The sequence below is a fragment of the Hyperoodon ampullatus genome (assembly GCF_949752795.1).
Source record: "Hyperoodon ampullatus genome assembly, chromosome: 4".
NCBI lineage: Eukaryota > Metazoa > Chordata > Mammalia > Artiodactyla > Ziphiidae > Hyperoodon > Hyperoodon ampullatus.
The window spans coordinates 133,215,234-133,233,284 of NC_136917.1; the positions used below are offsets into that span (position 1 = coordinate 133,215,234).

An 18,051-nucleotide genomic window follows, 5' to 3' on the forward strand; every position below is an offset into this window, starting at 1 on the left:
ATTAATTAATTATTTTTTTTAACATCTTTACTGGAGTATAATTGCTTTACAGTGGTGTGTTAGTTTCTGCTGTATAACAAAGTGAATCAGCTATACGTATACATATATCCCCATATGCCCTCCCTCTTGTGTCTCCCTCCCACCCTCGCTAGCCCACCCCTCTAGGTGGCCACACTTATTTATCTTATAAATGGAAGTTTCTGCTTTTTGACTACCTTCATCTAATTCCCCTTCCCCCAACCAATGCCTCTGATAGCTACAAATCTGATCTTTTTCTTTGTGAGTTTGTTTGTTAGTTTGTTTTTGAAGTATAATTGACCTATAACATTATGTTAGTTTCTGGTATACAACATAGTGATTTGATATTTCTGTACATTTCAAAATGATCACCATGATAAATCTAGTTGTCATCCATTACCATACAAAGATAGAACATAATTATTAACTATATTCCCCACACTGTACATTTCATACCCGTGACTCATATATTTTGTAACTGAAAGTTTGTACCTCTTAATCTCCTTCACCTGTTTCTCTCCTTGCCCCAACCCCTTCGCTTCTGTCAACCACCTGTTTGTTCTCTGTATCTATGACTTTGGTTATGTTTGTTCACTTGTTTTGTCTTTTAGGTTCCGCATATGAGATCATATGTCCTTCTCTGTTTGACTTACTTCACTTAGCATAATTCCCTCTAGGTCCATCCATGTTGTTGCTTATGGCAAGATTTCATTCTTTTTTATGGCTGGGTAATATTCCATTGTATATGTACAGCACCTCTCTTTTATCCATTCATCTTTTGATGGGCACTTAGGTTGCTTCCATACCTTGGCTATTGTAAATGATGCTGCAGTGAACATGGGGTGTATATATCCTTTCTAACTAGCGTTCTTGTTTTCTTCAGATAAATACCCAGGGGTGGAATTGCTGGGTCATATGGTAGTTCTATTTTTAGTTTTTTGAGGAACTTCCATACGGTTTTCCATAGTGGCTGCACCAATTTACATTCCAACCAACAGTGCATGAGGGTTCCCCTTTTTTCACATCCTTACCAACACTTGTTATTTGTTTTCTTTTGGATAATAGCCATTATGACATGTGTGAGGTGACATCTTATTGTGGTTTTGATTTGCGTTTCCCGGATGATTAGTGATGTTGACTGTCTTTTCATGCATCTGTTGGCCATCTGTACGTCTTTGGAAAAATGTCTATTCAGATCCTCTGACCATTTAAAAATCAGGTTGTTTGTTTTTTTGATGTTGAATTGTATATTTTGTATATTAACCCCTTATCAGATATATCATTTGCAAATATCTTCTCCCATTCAGTAGTTGGCCTTTTTGTTTTGTTGATAGTTAACCTTTGTTGTGCAAAAGCTTTTCAGTTTGATGTAGTCCCATTTGTTTATTTTTGCTTTTGTCTCCCTTGCTTGAGGAGACATATCTTCAAAAAAATATTGCTAAGACTGATGTCAAAGAAGTTACTGCCTGTGTTTTCTTCTAGAAGTTTTATGGTTTCAGGTCTGACACTTAAGTCTTTAATCCATTTTGATTATTTTTGTTCACAGTGTGAGAGAGCAGTCCAGTTTGATTCTTCTCAATGTAGCTATCCAGTTTTCCCAACACCATGTATTGAAGAGGCTGTCTTTTCATTTTTAGTCTCTGTGTGTCTTTAGATCTAAAGTGTGTCTCTTATAGGCAGCATATATATAGTTCTTTTTGTATGCATTCAGCGGTCTGTCTTTTGATTGGAGCATTTATATTTAAAGTAATTATTGATATGTGTGTACTTATTGCCATTCTGTTAATTGTTTAGGGGTTGTTTTTGTGGTTCTTTTCTGTTTCTTCTTTTGCTTTCTTTCCTTGTGATTTGATGACTATCTGTAATGTTATATTTGGACTGTTTTCTCTTTTTTGTCAGTGTATCTATTACAGATTTTTGGTTTGTGGTTACCATGTGGCTTTCTCTCTCTCTCTTTCTCTCTCTCTATATATATGATTATTTTAGGTTGCTGATCTGTTAAGTTTGAATGCTTTTTAACCACCCTTCATTTTTACTCCTCCCTCCCCCAACCCCCGTTTACTGTTTGTGATGTCATATTTTACATCCTTTTGTTTTGTGTATTGCTTTGCTTATTTTGGATATAGATGACTTTACTACTTTTGTCTTTTAACCTTCCTACTACCTTTATACGTGGTTGATCTACTACCTTTATTATATATTTGCCTTTACCAATGAGATTTTTCCTTTCATAGTTTTCATATTTATAATTATGGCTTTTTCTTTTCCACTTAGAGAAGTCCCTTTAACATTTCTTGTAAAGCTGGTTTCCTGGTGTTGAACTCTTCTGTTGTTTTTTTTTTTTAACATCTTTCTTGGAATATAATTGCTTTACAGTGTTGTGTTAGTTTCTGCAGTATAACAAAGTGAATCAGCTATACGTATACATATATCACCATATCCCCTCCCTCTTGCGTCTCCTTCCCACCCTCCCTATCCCACCCCTCTGGGTGGTCACAAAGCACTGAGCTGATCTCCCTGTGCTATGCAGCTGCTTCCCACTAGCTATCTGTTTGACATTGGGTAGTGTATATATGTCAGTGCTACTCTCTCACTTCGTCCCAGCGTACCCTTCCCCCTCCCTGGGTCCTCAAGTCCATTCTCTACGTCTGTGTCTTTATTCCTGTCCAGCCCCTAGGTTCTTCAGAACCTTTTTTTTTTTGTAGATTCCATATATATGTGTTAGCATATGGTATTTGTTTTTCTCTTTCTGACTTACTTCACTCTGTATGACAGTCTCTAGGTCCATCCACCTTACTACAAATAACTCAATTTCATTTCTTTTTATGGCTGAGTAATATGCCATAGTATATATGTGCGACATTTTCTTTATCCATTCATCTGTCAGTGAACACTTAGGTTGCTTCCATGTCCTGGGTATTCTCAATAGTGCTGCAGTGACCATTGTGGTTCATGAGTCTTTTTGAATTATGCTTTTCTCAGGGTATTTGCCCAGTAGTGGGATTACTGGGTCATATGATGGTTCTATTTTTAGTTTTTTAAGGAACCTCCATACTGTTCTCCATAGTGTCTGTATCAATTGACATTCCCACCAACAGTTCAAGAGAGTTCCCTTTTTTCCACACCCTCTCCAGCATTTATTGTTTGTAGATTTTTGATGATGGCCATTCTGACTGGTGTGAGGTGATACTTCATTGTAGATTTGATTTGCATTTCTCTAATGATTAGTGACGTTGAGCATCCTTTCATGTGTTTGTTGGCAATCTGTTTATTTAGGTCTTCTGCCCATTGTTGGATTGAATTGTTTGTTTTTTTGATATTGAGCTGCTTGTATATTTTGGAGATTAATCCTTTGTCAGTTGTTTCGTTTGCAAATATTTTCTCCCATTCTGAAGGTTGTCTTTTCATCTTGTTTATGCTTTCCTTTGCTGTGAAACACCTTCTAACTTTCATTAGGTCCCATTTGTTTATTTTTGTTTTTATTTCCATTTCTCTAGGAAGTGGATCAAAAAGGATCTTGCTGTGTCATAGAGTGTTCTGCCTATGTTTTCCTCTAAGAGTTTTATAGTGTCTGGCCTTACATTTAGGTCTTTAATCCATTTTGAGTTTATTTCTGTGTATGGTCTTAGGGAGTGTTCTAATTTCATTCTTTTACATGTAGCTGTCCAGTTTTCCCATCACCACTTATTGAAGAGGCTGTCTTTTCTCCATTGGATAATCTTGCCTCCTTGATCAAAGATAAGGTGACCATATGTGTGTGGGTTTACCTCTAGGCTTTCTATCCTGTTCCATTGATCTGTATTTCTTTTTTGTGTCAGTACCATACTGTCTTGATTACTGTAGCTTTGTAGTATAATCTGAAGTCAGGGAGCCTGATTCCTCCAGCTCTGTTTTTCTTTCTCAAGATTGCTTTGGCTATTAGGGGTCTTTTGTGTTTCCATACAAATTGTGAGATTTTTTGTTCTAGTTCTGTGAAAAATGCCATTGGTAGTTTGATAGGGATTGCATTGAATTTGTAGATTGCTTTGGGTAGCATAGTCATCTTCACAATGTTGATTCTTCCAATGCAAGAACATAGTATATCTCTCCATCTGTTTGTATTATCTTTAATTTCTTTCATCAGTGTCTTACAGTTTTCTGCATATAGGTCTTTTGTCTCCTTAGGTAGGTTTATTCCTAGTTATTTTATTCTTTTTGTTGCAGTGGTAAATGAGAGTGTTTCCTTAATTTCTCTTTCAGATTTTTCATCATTAGTGAATAGGAATGCAAGAGGTTTCTGTGCATTCATTTTGTATCCTGCTACTGTACGAAATTAATTGATTAGCTCTAGTAGTTTTCTGGTAGCATCTTTTGGATTCTCTGTATATAATATCATGTCATCTGCAAACAGTGACAGTTTTACTTCTTCTTTTCCTATTTGGATTCCTTTTATTTCTTTCTCTTCTCTGAATGCTGTGGCTAAAACTTCCAAAACTATGTTGAATAATGGTGAGAGTGGGCAACCTTGTCTTGTTCCTGATCTTAGTGGAAATGGTTTCAGTTTTTCACCACTGAGAACGATGTTGGCTGTGGGTTTGTCATATATGGTCTTTATTATGTTGAGGTAGGTCCCCTCTATGCTTACTTTCCGGAGAGTTTTTATCATAAATGGGTGTTGAATTTTGTCAAAAGCTTCTTCAGCATCTATTGAGATTATCATATGGTTTTTATCCTTCAATTTGTTAATATGGTTTATCACATTGATTTATTTGCATATATTAAAGAATCCTTGCATTCCTGTGGTAAACCCCACTTGATCATGGTGTATGATCCTTTTAATGTGCTGTTGGACTCTGTTTGCTGGTGTTTTGTTGAGGATTTTTGCATCTATGTTCATCAGTGATATTGGCCTGTAGTTTTCTTTTTTTGTGACATCTTTGTCTGATTTTGGTATCAGGGTGATGGTGGCCTTGTGGAATGAGTTTGGGAGTGTTCCGCTCTCTGCTATATTTTGGAAGAGTTTTGGAAGGATAGGTGTTAGCTCTTTAAATGTTTGATAGAATTCTCCTGTGAATCCGTCTGGTCCTGGGCTTTTGTTTGTTGGAAGATTTTTAATCACAGTTTCAATTTCATTACTTGTGATTGGTTTGTTTGTATTTTCTATTTTTTCCTGTTTCAGTCTGGGAAGATTGTGCTTTTGTAAGAATTTGTCCATTTCTTCCAGGTTATCCATTTTATTGGCATAGAGTTTCTTGTAGTAATCTCTCATGATCCTTTGTATTTCTGCAGTGTCAGTTGTTACTTCTCCTTTTTCATTTCTAATTCTGTTGATTTGAGTCTTCTCCCTCTTTTTCTTGATGAGTCTGGCTAAAGGTTTATCAATTTTGTTTATCTTCTCAAAGAACCAGCTTTTAGTTTTATTGATCTTTGCTATTGTTTTCTTTGTTTCTATTTCATTTATTTCTGATCTGATTTTTACGATTTTTTTCCTTCTGCTAACTTTGGATTTCTTTTGTTCTTCTTTCTCTAATTGCTTTGGGTATAAGGTTAGGTTGTTTATTTGAGATGTTTCTTGTTTCTTGAGGTAGGAGTGTATTGCCATAAACTTCCCTCTTAGAACTGCTTTTGCTGCATCCCATAGGCTTTGGATTGTTGTGTTTTCATTGTCATTTGTTTCTAGGTATTTTTTGATTTCCTCTTTGATTTCTTCAGTGATCTTTTGATTATTTAGTAGTGTACTGTTTAGCCTCCATGTGTTTGTATTTTTTACAGATATTTTCCTGTAATTAATATCTAGTTCAGTAGCATTGTGGTCAGAAAGGATACTTGATAATGATTTCAATTTTCTTAAACTTACCAAGGCTTGATTTGTGACCCAAGATATGATCTATCCTGGAGAATGTCCCATGAGCACTTGAGAAGAAAGTGTATTCTGCTGTTTGTGGATGGAATGTCCTATAAATATCAATTAAGTCCGTCTTGTTTAATGTATCAGTTAAAGCTTGTGTTTCCTTATTTATTTTCATTTTGGATGATCTGTCCATTGGTGAAAGTGGGGTGTTAAAGTCCCCTACTATTATTTTGTTACTGTCACTTTCCCCTTTTATGGCTGTTAGCATTTGCCTTATGTATTGAGGTCCTCCTTTGTTAGGTGCATAAGTATTTACAAGTGTTATATCTTCTTCTTGGATTGATCATTTAATCATTATATAGTGTCCTTCTTTGTCTCTTGTAATAGTCTTTATTTTAAAGTCTCTTTTGTTTGATATGAGAATTGCTACTCCAGCTTTCTCTTGATTTCCATTTGCATGGAATATCTTTTTCCATCCCCTCACTTTCAGTCTGTATGTGTCCCTAGGTCTGAAGTGGGTCTCTTGTAGACAGCATATATATGGGTCTTATTTTTGTATCCATTCAGCCAGTCTGTTTTTTGGTTGGAGCATTTAATCCATTTACATTCAAGGTAATTATCAATATGTATGTTCCTATTACCATTTTCTTAATTGTTTTGGGTTTATTATTGTAGGTCTTTTCTTTCTCTTATGTTTCCTGCCTAGAGAAGTTCCTGTAGCATTTGTTGTAGAGCTGGTTTGGTGGTGCTGAATTCTCTTAGCTTTTGCTTGTCTGTAAAGATTTTAATTTCTCCGTCAAATCTGAATGAGATCCTTGCTGGGTAGAGTAATCTTGATTGTAGGTTTTCCCCTTTCATCACTTTAAATGTGTCCTGCCACTCCCTACTGGCTTGCAGAGTTTCTGCTGAAAGATCCACTGTTAAACTTATGGGGGGGGGTCCCTTGTATGTTATTTGTTGCTTTTTCCCTTGCTGCTTTTAATATTTTTTCTTTGTATTTAATTTTTGATAGTTTGATTACTATGTGTCTTGATGTGTTTCTCCTTGGATTTATCCTGTATGGTAGTTTCTGCACTTCCTGGACCTGATTATTTCCTTTCCCATATTAGGGAAGTTTTCAACTATAATCTCTTCAAATATTTTCTCAGTCCCTTTGTTCTTCTCTTCTTCTGGGACCCCTATGATTCGAATGTTGGTGCGTTTAATGTTGTCCCAGAGGTGTCTGTGACTGTCCTCAATTCTTTTCATTCTTTTTCTTTATTCTGCTCTGCGGTAGTTATTTCCATTATTTTATCTTTCAGGTTACTTATCCATTCTTCTGCCTCAGTTATTCTGCTATTGATTCCTTCCAGAGAATTTTAAATTTCATTTATTGTGTTGTTCATCATTGTTTGTTTGCTCTTTAGTTCTTCTAGTTCTTTGTTAAATGTTTCTTGTATTTTCTCCATTCTATTTCCAAGATTTTGGATCATCTTTACTATCATTACTCTGAATTCTTTTTCAGGTAGACTGCCTATTCCGTCTTCATTTGTTTGGTCTGGTGGGTTTTTACCTTGCTCCTTCATCTGCTGCATATTTCTCTGTCTTCTCATTTTGCTTAACTTACTGTGTTTGGGGTCTCATTTTCATAGGCTGCAAGTTCGTAGTTCCTGTTGTTTTTGATGTCTGCCTCCAGTGGGTAAGGCTGATTCAGTGGGTTGTGTAGGCTTCCTGGTGGAGGGGACTGGTGCCTGTGTTCTGGTGGATGAGGCTGGATCTTGTCTTTCTGATGGGCAGGACCACGTCCAGTGGTGTGTTTTGGGGTGTCTGTGACCTTATTATGATTTTAGGCAGCCTCTCTGCTAATGGGTGGGGTTGTGTTCCTGTCTTGGTAGTTGTTTGGCATGGGGTGTCCGGCACTGGACCTTGCTTGTCGTTGAGTGGAGCTGGTTCTTAGTGTTGATACGGAGATCTCTGGGAGAGCTCTTGCTGATTGATATTACGTGGGGCTGGGAGGTCTCTGGTAGACCGATGTCCTGATCTCAGCTCTCCCACCTCAGAGGCTCAGGCCTCATACCCAGCCAGAGCACCAAGACCGTGTCAGCCACGTGGCCTGGTCCATAGTTGCATATAAAATGTGGTCCATTGTGAAGACTTTCAAAGCCAGAAACCGGAGGTCAAAACTGTACTGCACAGCCAACTTTGTAACTATCTGCCCAAACAACCCTACTGCGTGGAGCCTTTCAGCTGCTCCCAAATGTTGATTCTTTTTTCCAACTGCAAAGCACTGGGGCAGCCTGTGCTGGTTTGGGGAATTTTTTTTTTTTAATATCTTTATTGGAGTGTAATTGCTTTTCAGTGTTGTGTTAGTTTCTGGCTTTGGGCCATTTTGAAGGGAAGGTCCTCAGGACAAGTGATCTTGGCAACTGCTAGGGGCTTACTCGAAAATTCCCCGATCAGGCTGGCTAGCCATGAGTAGCAAGGATCCTGGCTGGCTGTGCCAAAATTTGTTACGTAGTCCAAGCTTGTACTGGTGTTGAACTCTTAGCTTTTGCTTGTCTGTAAAACTTTGATCTCTCTTTCACATCTGAGTGAAAGCCTTGCGGGGTAGAGTATTCTTGGTTGTACGTTTTTACTTTTCATCTCTTTAAATACATTGTGTCACTCCCTTCTGGCCTTCAGAGTTTCTGCTGAGAAGTTAGCTGATAGCTTTATGGGGGTTCCCTTGTAGGTAACTTGTTGCTTTATGGGGGTTCCCTTGTAGGTAACTTGTTGCTTTTACCATGCTGCTTTCAATGTTGTTTCTTTATTTTTAATTTTTGCCATTTTAATTATAATGTTCTTGGTGGGCTGCTTTTAAGTTGATCCTGTTTGAGACTCTCTGTGCTTCCTGGACCTGGATGTTTTCCCAGAAGTGTCTTAAACTCTCCTCATTTGTTTTTATTCTTTTTTTTTCTTTCTTCTGTTCAGTTTCAGTGATTTACACAATTCTGCCTTCCAGTTCCTTTGTATCATATAATGTTCTGTTGATTCCTTCTAGAGTATTTTTTTACTTCAGTTATTGCATTCTTCAGTGCTGTTTGGTTCTTCTTTATATTTTCTAACTGTTCATCCATTCTTCTCACAAGTTCTTCGGGCATCTTTATGATCATTATCTTAAACTCTTTTTCAGGTAGGTTGCCTATCTCCACTTCACTTAGTTCTTCTTCTGGGGTTTTATCTTGTTTCTTTACTTGGAATGTTTTTCTCTGTTTCCTCATTTTGCGTAATTCACTGTTTTTATTTCTGTGTATTTGGTAGGTTGGTTACATTTCCTGATCTTGGAGAAATGGCTTTATGTAGGAGATGTCCTATGTGGCCCAACAGCGTACTCCTCTCTGGTCACCAGAGCTTTGTGTTCTATGGGTGCCCTCTATAGAGGCTGCATGGGTTCTTCTTTTGTGGCTGGCTGACAATTGTGGGTGTACCGGTGTGCGTTGGTGGCCCTCGATCCTGTTGGTTGCCAGGCCCTGCCTTGTGTGGAGGCTGCCAACTGCTGGTGGATGGGGTTGGGTGGTGGGTGGGGCTGGGTCATGGCTTGGCTGGCTGCATGGCCACCCACCACCCAACCTGGTAATGGCCTGAAGGTTGTTGGCTGGATTCTGACATGGCTGGCCAAGGGGCCCAAGGTGTCCTGCAGCTGGTGTTGGCCTGCTGTTGGGCAGGGCCAGGGTCCTGGATGTCCGGGGTGGTGCCAGACTACTAGTGGGTGGGCCGGGTCTTTACACAACTTGCTGTGGGGGGCTGTGGTGGTCCTGGGGCTTGGGTTGGCTTGCTGGTGGGCAATGTTGGGGCCCAGGAGGACCTGGGGCTAGTGCCGGCCCACTGATGGGCAGAACCAGGTCCTGGGATCTTTGGTTGTGGGGTCTGAAAGTTCTGGAGCTGGTGTTGGCCCTCTGTGGGCAGTGCCTGGGCACAGAGTTTGTGGCTGCAGGGCCTTGGGGAGTCTGGGGGTGGTGTCTGCCACAGGTGGGTGGGGCTGGGGCCCATCAGATCTCGGGGCTGGTGCCAGACCCCTGGTGTGTGAGGCCGGGACTGGGGCTAGTGCTGGCCCACTGGTGGGTGGGGCTGGGTCAGATGACTAGCTGTGTGTGCATGTGTATGTGAGTGGTTCCTGGGGGTCCCAGTGCTGGTGGTGGCCCACTTGTAGGTGGGGCTGGGTCCTGGGTCCTGTGGTGGGTGGTGTCATGTGCTGGGATGGCTGGGGGCTCAGGGGGTTCTACAGCAGTCAACCTGCTGGTGGGTAGGTCTGTATTCCTGCCCACCTAGCTGCCTGGCTTGGGGCATCCCAGGGCTGGTGCTGTCTGGTGGGCAGGCCTGGTCTGCCATTGACTGGCTAGAGGGAGGATTCTAAAGTGGCACTTAGCAGCACCAGTGTCCTGGTGGTGGGATGAGCTTCCCAAAATGGCTGCTGCCAGTGTCCTTGTTCCCAGAGTGAGTTTCAGTTGCCTTCTGCCTCCTGGGAGTCTCTCCAAGATCAGCAAGTGGGTCCTACCGAAGCTCCATTCAAATAACTGCTTCTGCCCTGGGTCTTGAAACATAAGAGATTTTGTGTGTGCTCTCTTAAGAGTGGAGTCTTTATTTCCCACAGCCCTCTGGCTCCCCCAGAAGTAAGCTCTACTGGCTTTCAGAGCCAAACAGTCTGGAGGTTCATATTACTTGTGTACACCCCCGGGTTGAGGAACCTGATGTGGAGCTAGGACCTTTTGCTCCTTGGGGAGAACCTCTGCAATTGTAATTATTCTCCCATTTGTGGGTTGCCTACGCCGGGAATATGGGTGATGACGATACTGCATCTTCACCCTTTCTACTTGTCTTGTTGTGGTTTCTTCTTTATAGTTTTAGCTATAGAAGATCTCTTCTGCTAATCTTCAGGTCACTCTTTTTTTTTTTTTTTTTTTTTGTGGTACGCGGGCCTCTCACCGTTGTGGCCTCTCCCGTCGCGGAGCACAGGCTCCGGATGCGCAGGCCCAGCAGCCATGGCTCACGGGCCCAGCCGCTCCGCGGCATATGGGATCCTCCCAGACCGGGGCACGAACCCGCATCCCCTGCATCGGCAGGCGGACTCTCAACCACTGCGCCACCAGGGAGGCCCCCTTCAGGTCACTCTTACGGATAGTTGCTCTGTAAATAATCATGATTTTGCTGTGCTTGTTGAAGGAGGTGAGCTCAGGGTCTTCCTTCTCTGCCATCTTGGCCACTGCTTGCATCATAAAGACTTCTAATGGTTTAACAGCTTGGCAAATTGGTTAACACAAAAAAATAAACTTTGGTTTATGTATTCAGAGTCTAAATGAAAAACAGGAAGATAAATAAAAAGAACCAGTAATGGGCTTCTCCTTTTCATTTGGCCCTTGTAGATTAAACACATTTGATACTTGTAGTCTATGCATCAGGCAGAGTGGCAGAAGCTTGGTTGTCATTGAGCCTTTAGGGCTTAGCAGAGTTGATGAGAAACTGTAAATGGTCATCAAGACTTGGAGCTTCATGGAAAGAACACCTGAATATACAGTGAGTATGTTAGCTTAGTGGTTATGGTATTACTGCTGGGAGAATGGGTCACTTAGGGAGAGAATCATCCATACCTGGAAAAGTCTTGAAGCAGAACTCATGTTGAGGGTTTCTGCTAAACTCTATCTCTTAGAAAGCAGTCCTGGTCAGTATTAATCAGGATGCTGGGTGCAGTGATGAAGTAAAGGAGGACTGAATTCTTAAAGTTCACATTTAGACAAAAGTTTAGACATTTTGAGATGAGATGAGTGTGAGACATGATCTTTAGGGAAAACATTGATGATGAAAAAAAGAGAGAGCTCTTTTAGGTGCTTTTGTGCTTGACTCTGTTGTCCATCTTTTCCTGAGAAGCTTGGTTTAAGTTTAGACTCCTTTTCATAGCAGCTCTAAACTTGCTGTAGGCAGTACAGAAATGAGTGGATAAACTTTATTTAGATACTCTGATAGCTTAGCCAGTGACTGTGACCTGTCCAAATGTGGTAGTAATATCAAGATAAAATGGGGAATGTCAAAATGCTGTTTTCAACCTTTTGGAAGTAAAGCTCCTGACAAAGTGGTTTGAAAATAGTGTTGAAAACCCTATGATTAAATGACAACAAGAGCATGAGAAGAGATTTTTTTCCCCTAAAATCAGTTTAGTGTATCTGTGCAGAAACAAAGGGAAGAAGTTGCTCTTGGTTAAATTCGTTGATAGAGGATTTGGAGGTATTGTTTCCTGTAGAAAAAAGATCTGTACCCTAAACTATAATTTTTCTAACTTCTGTTGCATGCGTTGCTGCATTTCCTTTTTCCATGTGCTCTATTATTTTCGTGGCAAATGTATTTTTAAACATGGTCTCTGGGATAATTATCGCCATTAATTAGTTTTGATATTCCTTTTTAATGATATTTTCATTTATTCCTTTTGCTAGCTGGATTGCCTTTTGCAATTCTTACTTCAAGGCATACCCCTTTCCAACGAGGATTATTCTGTAATGATGAGTCCATCAAGTACCCTTACAAAGAAGACACCATACCTTATCCGTTATTAGGTGGAATAATCATTCCATTCAGTATTATCGTTGTAAGTTAAATCCACTTTTCCAAGTTTATCACTTTCGGGCAATTGGCTTAGTTTTGTGTTAACCTATTAATGATTGAATGTATAACCTTCTAAAACAATGTGTTTTTTTAACCTTTAATGTTATTTGATCAAAATAATCTCAGCTATTTTAAGTGGAGCCAAAAGAGCAACAATGTATAATCAGAAGAACCTTACTGAACATGTGTAGGTTTTATGCTAACCTTTCTAAGTCACTTTGATTTTTTTTAGAGCTCCAATTTGCTATTGTTTCAGTAATAATGCAATAGATGACTATTATATCAATGTATTTCTAGCATACTTCTTACCTAGGATGTTATTTTATAATTTATTGAGGCTGTGCATATGAACTGACTTTCTAGTTACTGAGTTCTAGAAAAATCTTAACAGGTGTTAAGACTTCATTTAACCCATGTTTAGTTTACTTTAAAGAATTTTTAGATAACGGCAGAAATAGGAGAGAAGAGCCTGAATTCTATATATAATTAGAAGTGAACACGACAAAGAATTTTTACTGGCACTAAAACACTGTAGTAATTATTGTTTTCTAGGATTTCAGGTGGGAATGCTTAGAGAATGTGCTCTGGGGAGAAGATATCGAGTGATTAGACTACATGATTTTTATAATCGCTTGACTCGGATTCTATGACTTTAATTAGTTTTAAGCTCCATAACTTGTAACTTTAGAAATAAGATTTATGTTACAGGCAGAAAATATGGTCTCATCCAGGAGACAGGCCAAAAAGATAATAGCATATCTAGCTTGTCTGTTCTGGAGTTTATTAAAAAACAAAACAAATCTTCTTGATTTAGAAATTTAATGTCTTATTGCAGAATGATCACAGCCCCTTGTTAGCACAAAAAGTTAATCAACTCATAATTTGTGGTGTATAATTAATAAAAGAAAACCTCTGCTATACAAATGTTTGTTTCGCAAGACTCTGAGCTCCTTGAAGGTAGAGGTGGTGCCTTGTTCATCTTGGTATCCTCACTGTTGCCATGGACCCTGGCACGTCCTAGGTGCTAGAATGAAACTTGAGAGATTTTGCCGTAATGTTGGTGACTCTCCTACAGTATAGTGAAGTTTTAAGAAATCAGTGGTTTGTTTAATCTAGACAGGTCTTTACACTGAGTTTTTACTATTAAAAGAAAGAAAGCCAAGCCTATGATCCTTCCATTAAAGAGGGAGTATGAGCCTCAGGGTCTTCTTTTGAAAGTATATGTTTCTGGGACTTCCCTAGTGGTGCAGTGGTTAAGAATCCACCTGCCAGTGCAGGCGACACGGGTTCGAGCCCTGGTCCAAGAAGATCCCACATGCCGCGGAGCAACTAAGCCCGTGCGCCACAACTACTGAGCCTGCGCTCTAGAGCCCGCGAGCCACAGCTACTGAGCCCGAGTGCCACAACTACTGAAGCCCGCGTGCCTAGAGCCCGTGCTCTGCAACAAGAGAAGCCACTGCAATGAGAAGCCCACGCACCACAACGAAGAGTAGCCCCCGCTCGCCACACTAGCGAAAGCTGGCACACAGCAACGAAGACCTGATGCAGCCTAAATAAATAAATAAATAAATAAATAAAATAAAGTATGTGTTTCTGAGAGAATAGCTCTTTAAATATAAAAGTTTTAGTAGGACTCTTCCGCAAATAGTAGCTGATTTCAGACAGGATTCAAGTACTCAAACACTGCTACAAATGTACTTGTCTTTCAATTCTACTTTTCTTTGTGTCTCAGTAAGAAGGATGCTGCATAAGCAAAACTACAGAAATCTGCTACAGACCGGAGGCCTGCAACAGGACAGGGTGCTGTGTAGCCTGCACAGCTAGCGCAGACCCTGACTACACTCAGTTAGCAAAAACTTGTTATTTGTATTTTATTAGCTTGGAAGTTTTGATTATTTCACCATCACCTGTGAGAAAGTTATCTTTATAAAACAGCAAGTAAGTTGAGTGTAGTTTTCTTAAAAAAGAGCAGACTGTTTAAAGGTGCTGTAAAAGTACTTTTTTCATATCAACTGTATCAACAAAGACAAACACTGCTTAGGGCAGTGGTTTTATGTACTAATTTAAAATAATTTCAGTTTATTCATTAACTCAGCTTCTTTCAGGCAGCACTTGGTTAGACTTGTATATGTTTAATTTAATTTCTAGAAAGTAAATTATTTCTTTAAAAAAAAAATCAGGACTATGATTGGGATTTCATACCAGGCCTTTGATTTGACTTGCAAATGACCCACACATATATGAGTGATTGAGGGGGCCTGGTAGAGAATCAGAATTAATATAGTTTCTCAGAAGCCAAGGGAGAATTTCAATAAGGACAAAATAGTCAGTGATGTCTTATACTACTGAGAAGTTAAGATTTGGGTTGATAAAAATCTGTTTGATCTGATGAGACCATTTTGACTTTTTTGGAGAGAAATTCAGTAGAATAAAGGGAATGGAGGTATTTAGAGATATTTAGGAAGGAGTGGAAGTACGCCAGTGATTTTAGACTGTTCTTTGGGAAGGTGGGGTCCTGAGTGGAAGACACATAACTGTAGTGACAGTGTAGAGATGTATAAAATTATCTTGGTTGGTGGAGATATAAAGAAGATGGTGAGAAAATACTCTGGTACATAGGTTTTAAATGGTTGAATCATGCTGATTTAGATAATTATTAGCTTTGATCTTCAAAGTATTCTGTTTTACTCCCCAAACATCATCTTTAGTTCTTTAATAATTTATCCTGTCTTTATTTGGAGTAGTAGATAATGCGTGACCAGTAATCTCAGCTCTAAGATTAGGGCACAGTTAGTTTAAGCGTGGACTTCACCAGAGGCTGAGTTGGTATAAATGGCTCAAAGGGCAAGATAAGGTATTAAAATGAAATGAAAATATGTCTTGCATGTGTAGTGCAATGCACAGACACATCCCTGCATTTAAGTTAGAAGAATTAATTTAGAACATCTCTATTGTCTATTTTTTATATAATAAAAAAATGATGTATGTCGACCTAGCATTTGTTGGCTTTAGAGCCCCCCACACCATTTCCCAGAATTAAGGGTTAAGTTTCAGCATGTACCACTTCTCTAGATAAACTTTTTTTTTTTTTTTTTCCTTTTTTGTGGCACGCGGGCCTCTCACCGTTGCGGCCCCTCCCGTTGCGGAGCACAGGCTCAGCGGCCGTGGCTCACGGGCCTAGCCGCTCCGCGGCACGCGGGATCCTCCCGGACTGGGGCACGAACCCGTGTCCCCTGCATCGGCAGGCGGACTCTCAACCCCTGTGCCACCAGGGAAGCCCCGTAGATCAACTTTTAATCTGTGCCCAGTGCTCTGAATGTTCCTAGTGAACTGATTTTCGGTCATCAGTGGCAGGAACCAGGGTTTGGGTGGTCCTAAACAATGATCATTATGACTAGGAAGACTCACAGAGACCAGTACTTGTTTTTGGAAAGTAGTTGAGTGCTTACACAAGAAGAGCTGACCGCTGAGAAGTGGAAGTTTTGACTGCTCAAATTGTGGTTGACTAATATATTTGGTACATATTTCAAATTATCAAAGATCAACTCCATAACAAAACATTAGAGATATCCTTTCTTGCTGCTAATCTATCAAGGCAGTTGCTGGAACACCTTAACAGCCTGAGGAGACTGTAATATACTTTAATTCAAGGCCTCTAGGGCAATCGCCGGGGAGAACCCTAAGCACAGTTGGGGAGGTATGGTATCCCCAGAAGTGCGTGTGGTTTTCCTCTCCTGTGAGGCCTGTTCTCAGCAAAAGTTTGATTAAGTCATTCACATTAAGGATTATAATGAGGAATATATTTCTATGGGGTTTAATATGTTTAAGTTAAGGGTGTTTACCTTTTACCCAAGAGGCAGCACCTTGAATTGAAATTTACTGATCACCAGCTCTGTTTTAGGTCAGTATGGTGGTACTAGCTTTCTATTCAACTAAAAATTCATTCTTGCTTTTGTAGAGTTCATAGTCTAGTTGTCAAAGTTATAACATTCTAATTATGGAATTCTAGGAGCCTTTGAGCCAGATGAGGAAAAAAATTTTGGTATCAGGTTCTTGAAATCCCTTTCAGGAGGCAACCATTTATTTCATCTGTGGTAAGGCTCACCCTGAAGATAATTAGTCGTCACTAATAGAAATGTTTGAATGCTTTGTAAAATTGTTATGTGAATTTAAGGCGAAGCAGTGAAACTTTGTGATTCATATCCACCCCCAACATAAATTAGCAAGCATAATTTTTTTAAGTGTTTATTTTGGTCTCAGGTAGCTAGAGTGTGGCTTATTTTATCAGCAATTGTAATTTTTTGTAATGTTGCCATTCAGTATTTTTTCAAATTTCTCAGGATATTGGCCTGTGAACTTGGGAAGTATTTGAAAACCTTTTTATGCAAACCTTTTTATGCCTTTAAACTAATTACACTGGTGCATGCTCACACACACACTCTAATAGAATCTGGGAAGCCTCTGACTCCCATTTTACAAAAGTCAGTGAAAATTAAAGGGGAAGGAATCACTTGAAATGTTGTCTTGGAGAAGGAGAGCATCAAGTGTGTGTTTGGTCTTTAAATGAGACTTGTTAAGGAAGCCAGCCCTAAATGTCTCCGGGAGAGGCAGGACTGGGAGGCCTTGACAGCTGATCTCTGCCCTCTGTACCCTTTGGCCTCTGTGTTTGATCCCTGCTTTTATTATATTGGCTTTTTCCTCTCTGTGGGACTGTTTTACCCTTTTCAACATGATGAATATTTTTGATTCAAAGGAATGTTTGATGCAAAGGCAGACTCTGTCAGATAAAAGTACTTATGTAAGGGATATTCTAATTGGGAAGTTTGTATTCTTTGAAAAACCATGGTTTTTATCCTCCATGATACATCATTGTCTACATTAAGGCTCAGTTTATTTGAATACAAGTAAAGAAATAAGGTTTTATTGTTTCAAGGTAGACTTTGAAAGTATTTTGGCTTTGCCATTGCTCTGTAAGCAAAGTATCAATTGATCTGACACCTTTTTTTGTGGTCTAGAATTAGATATCCTGTTCTCCATTTGAAAAGGAAAAAAGGGGGAGGTATTTTTAAAACAAATATTTTATTGTGATTTACCATTTTCTTTTCTATTTTTTACTTTGTTTAAAGTGCCTGGTTGCTGCTTTAACATTATTTTTCTGTTTTTTTTTTTTCAGATGATTGTTGGAGAAACCCTATCTGTTTACTTTAACCTTTTGCACTCGAATTCCTTTATCAGGAATAACTACATAGCCACTATTTACAAAGCCATTGGAACATTTTTATTTGGTGCAGCTGCTAGTCAGTCCCTGACTGATATTGCCAAGTATTCGATAGGCAGACTGCGGCCTCACTTCTTGGATGTTTGTGACCCAGACTGGTCAAAAATCAACTGCAGTGATGGCTACATTGAAAACTTCATATGTCGAGGGAATGCACAAAAAGTGAAGGAGGGCAGGTGCGTGTTAAATTTTTAATGCTTGTTTTATCTTGTATATTCTTGGAATAGAAGGTTTCAGTGATTGGAAGATGAGCCATCCACTAACTCAGAGAGAGAGAAGCTAGTGTAATCACCAGGAGATGAACTGAGATCATGTT

At 39.5% G+C, this 18,051-nt stretch overlaps 1 protein-coding gene across 2 annotated transcripts in view; it reads left to right on the forward strand.

Moving 5' to 3' along the window:
- PLPP1 (phospholipid phosphatase 1) overlaps nt 1–18,051 on the forward strand; it is a 114,902-nt gene that overhangs the window by 55,701 nt on the left and 41,150 nt on the right. The window contains exons 2-3 of one of the 2 annotated variants that reach the window (XM_079703250.1): nt 12,289–12,440; nt 17,631–17,911. In XM_079703250.1, coding sequence (XP_079559376.1) covers nt 12,289–12,440; nt 17,631–17,911 — 433 coding nt within the window. The remainder of the gene's footprint in view (nt 1–12,288; nt 12,441–17,630; nt 17,912–18,051) is intronic. The other variant, XM_079703249.1, reaches the window with a different exon arrangement.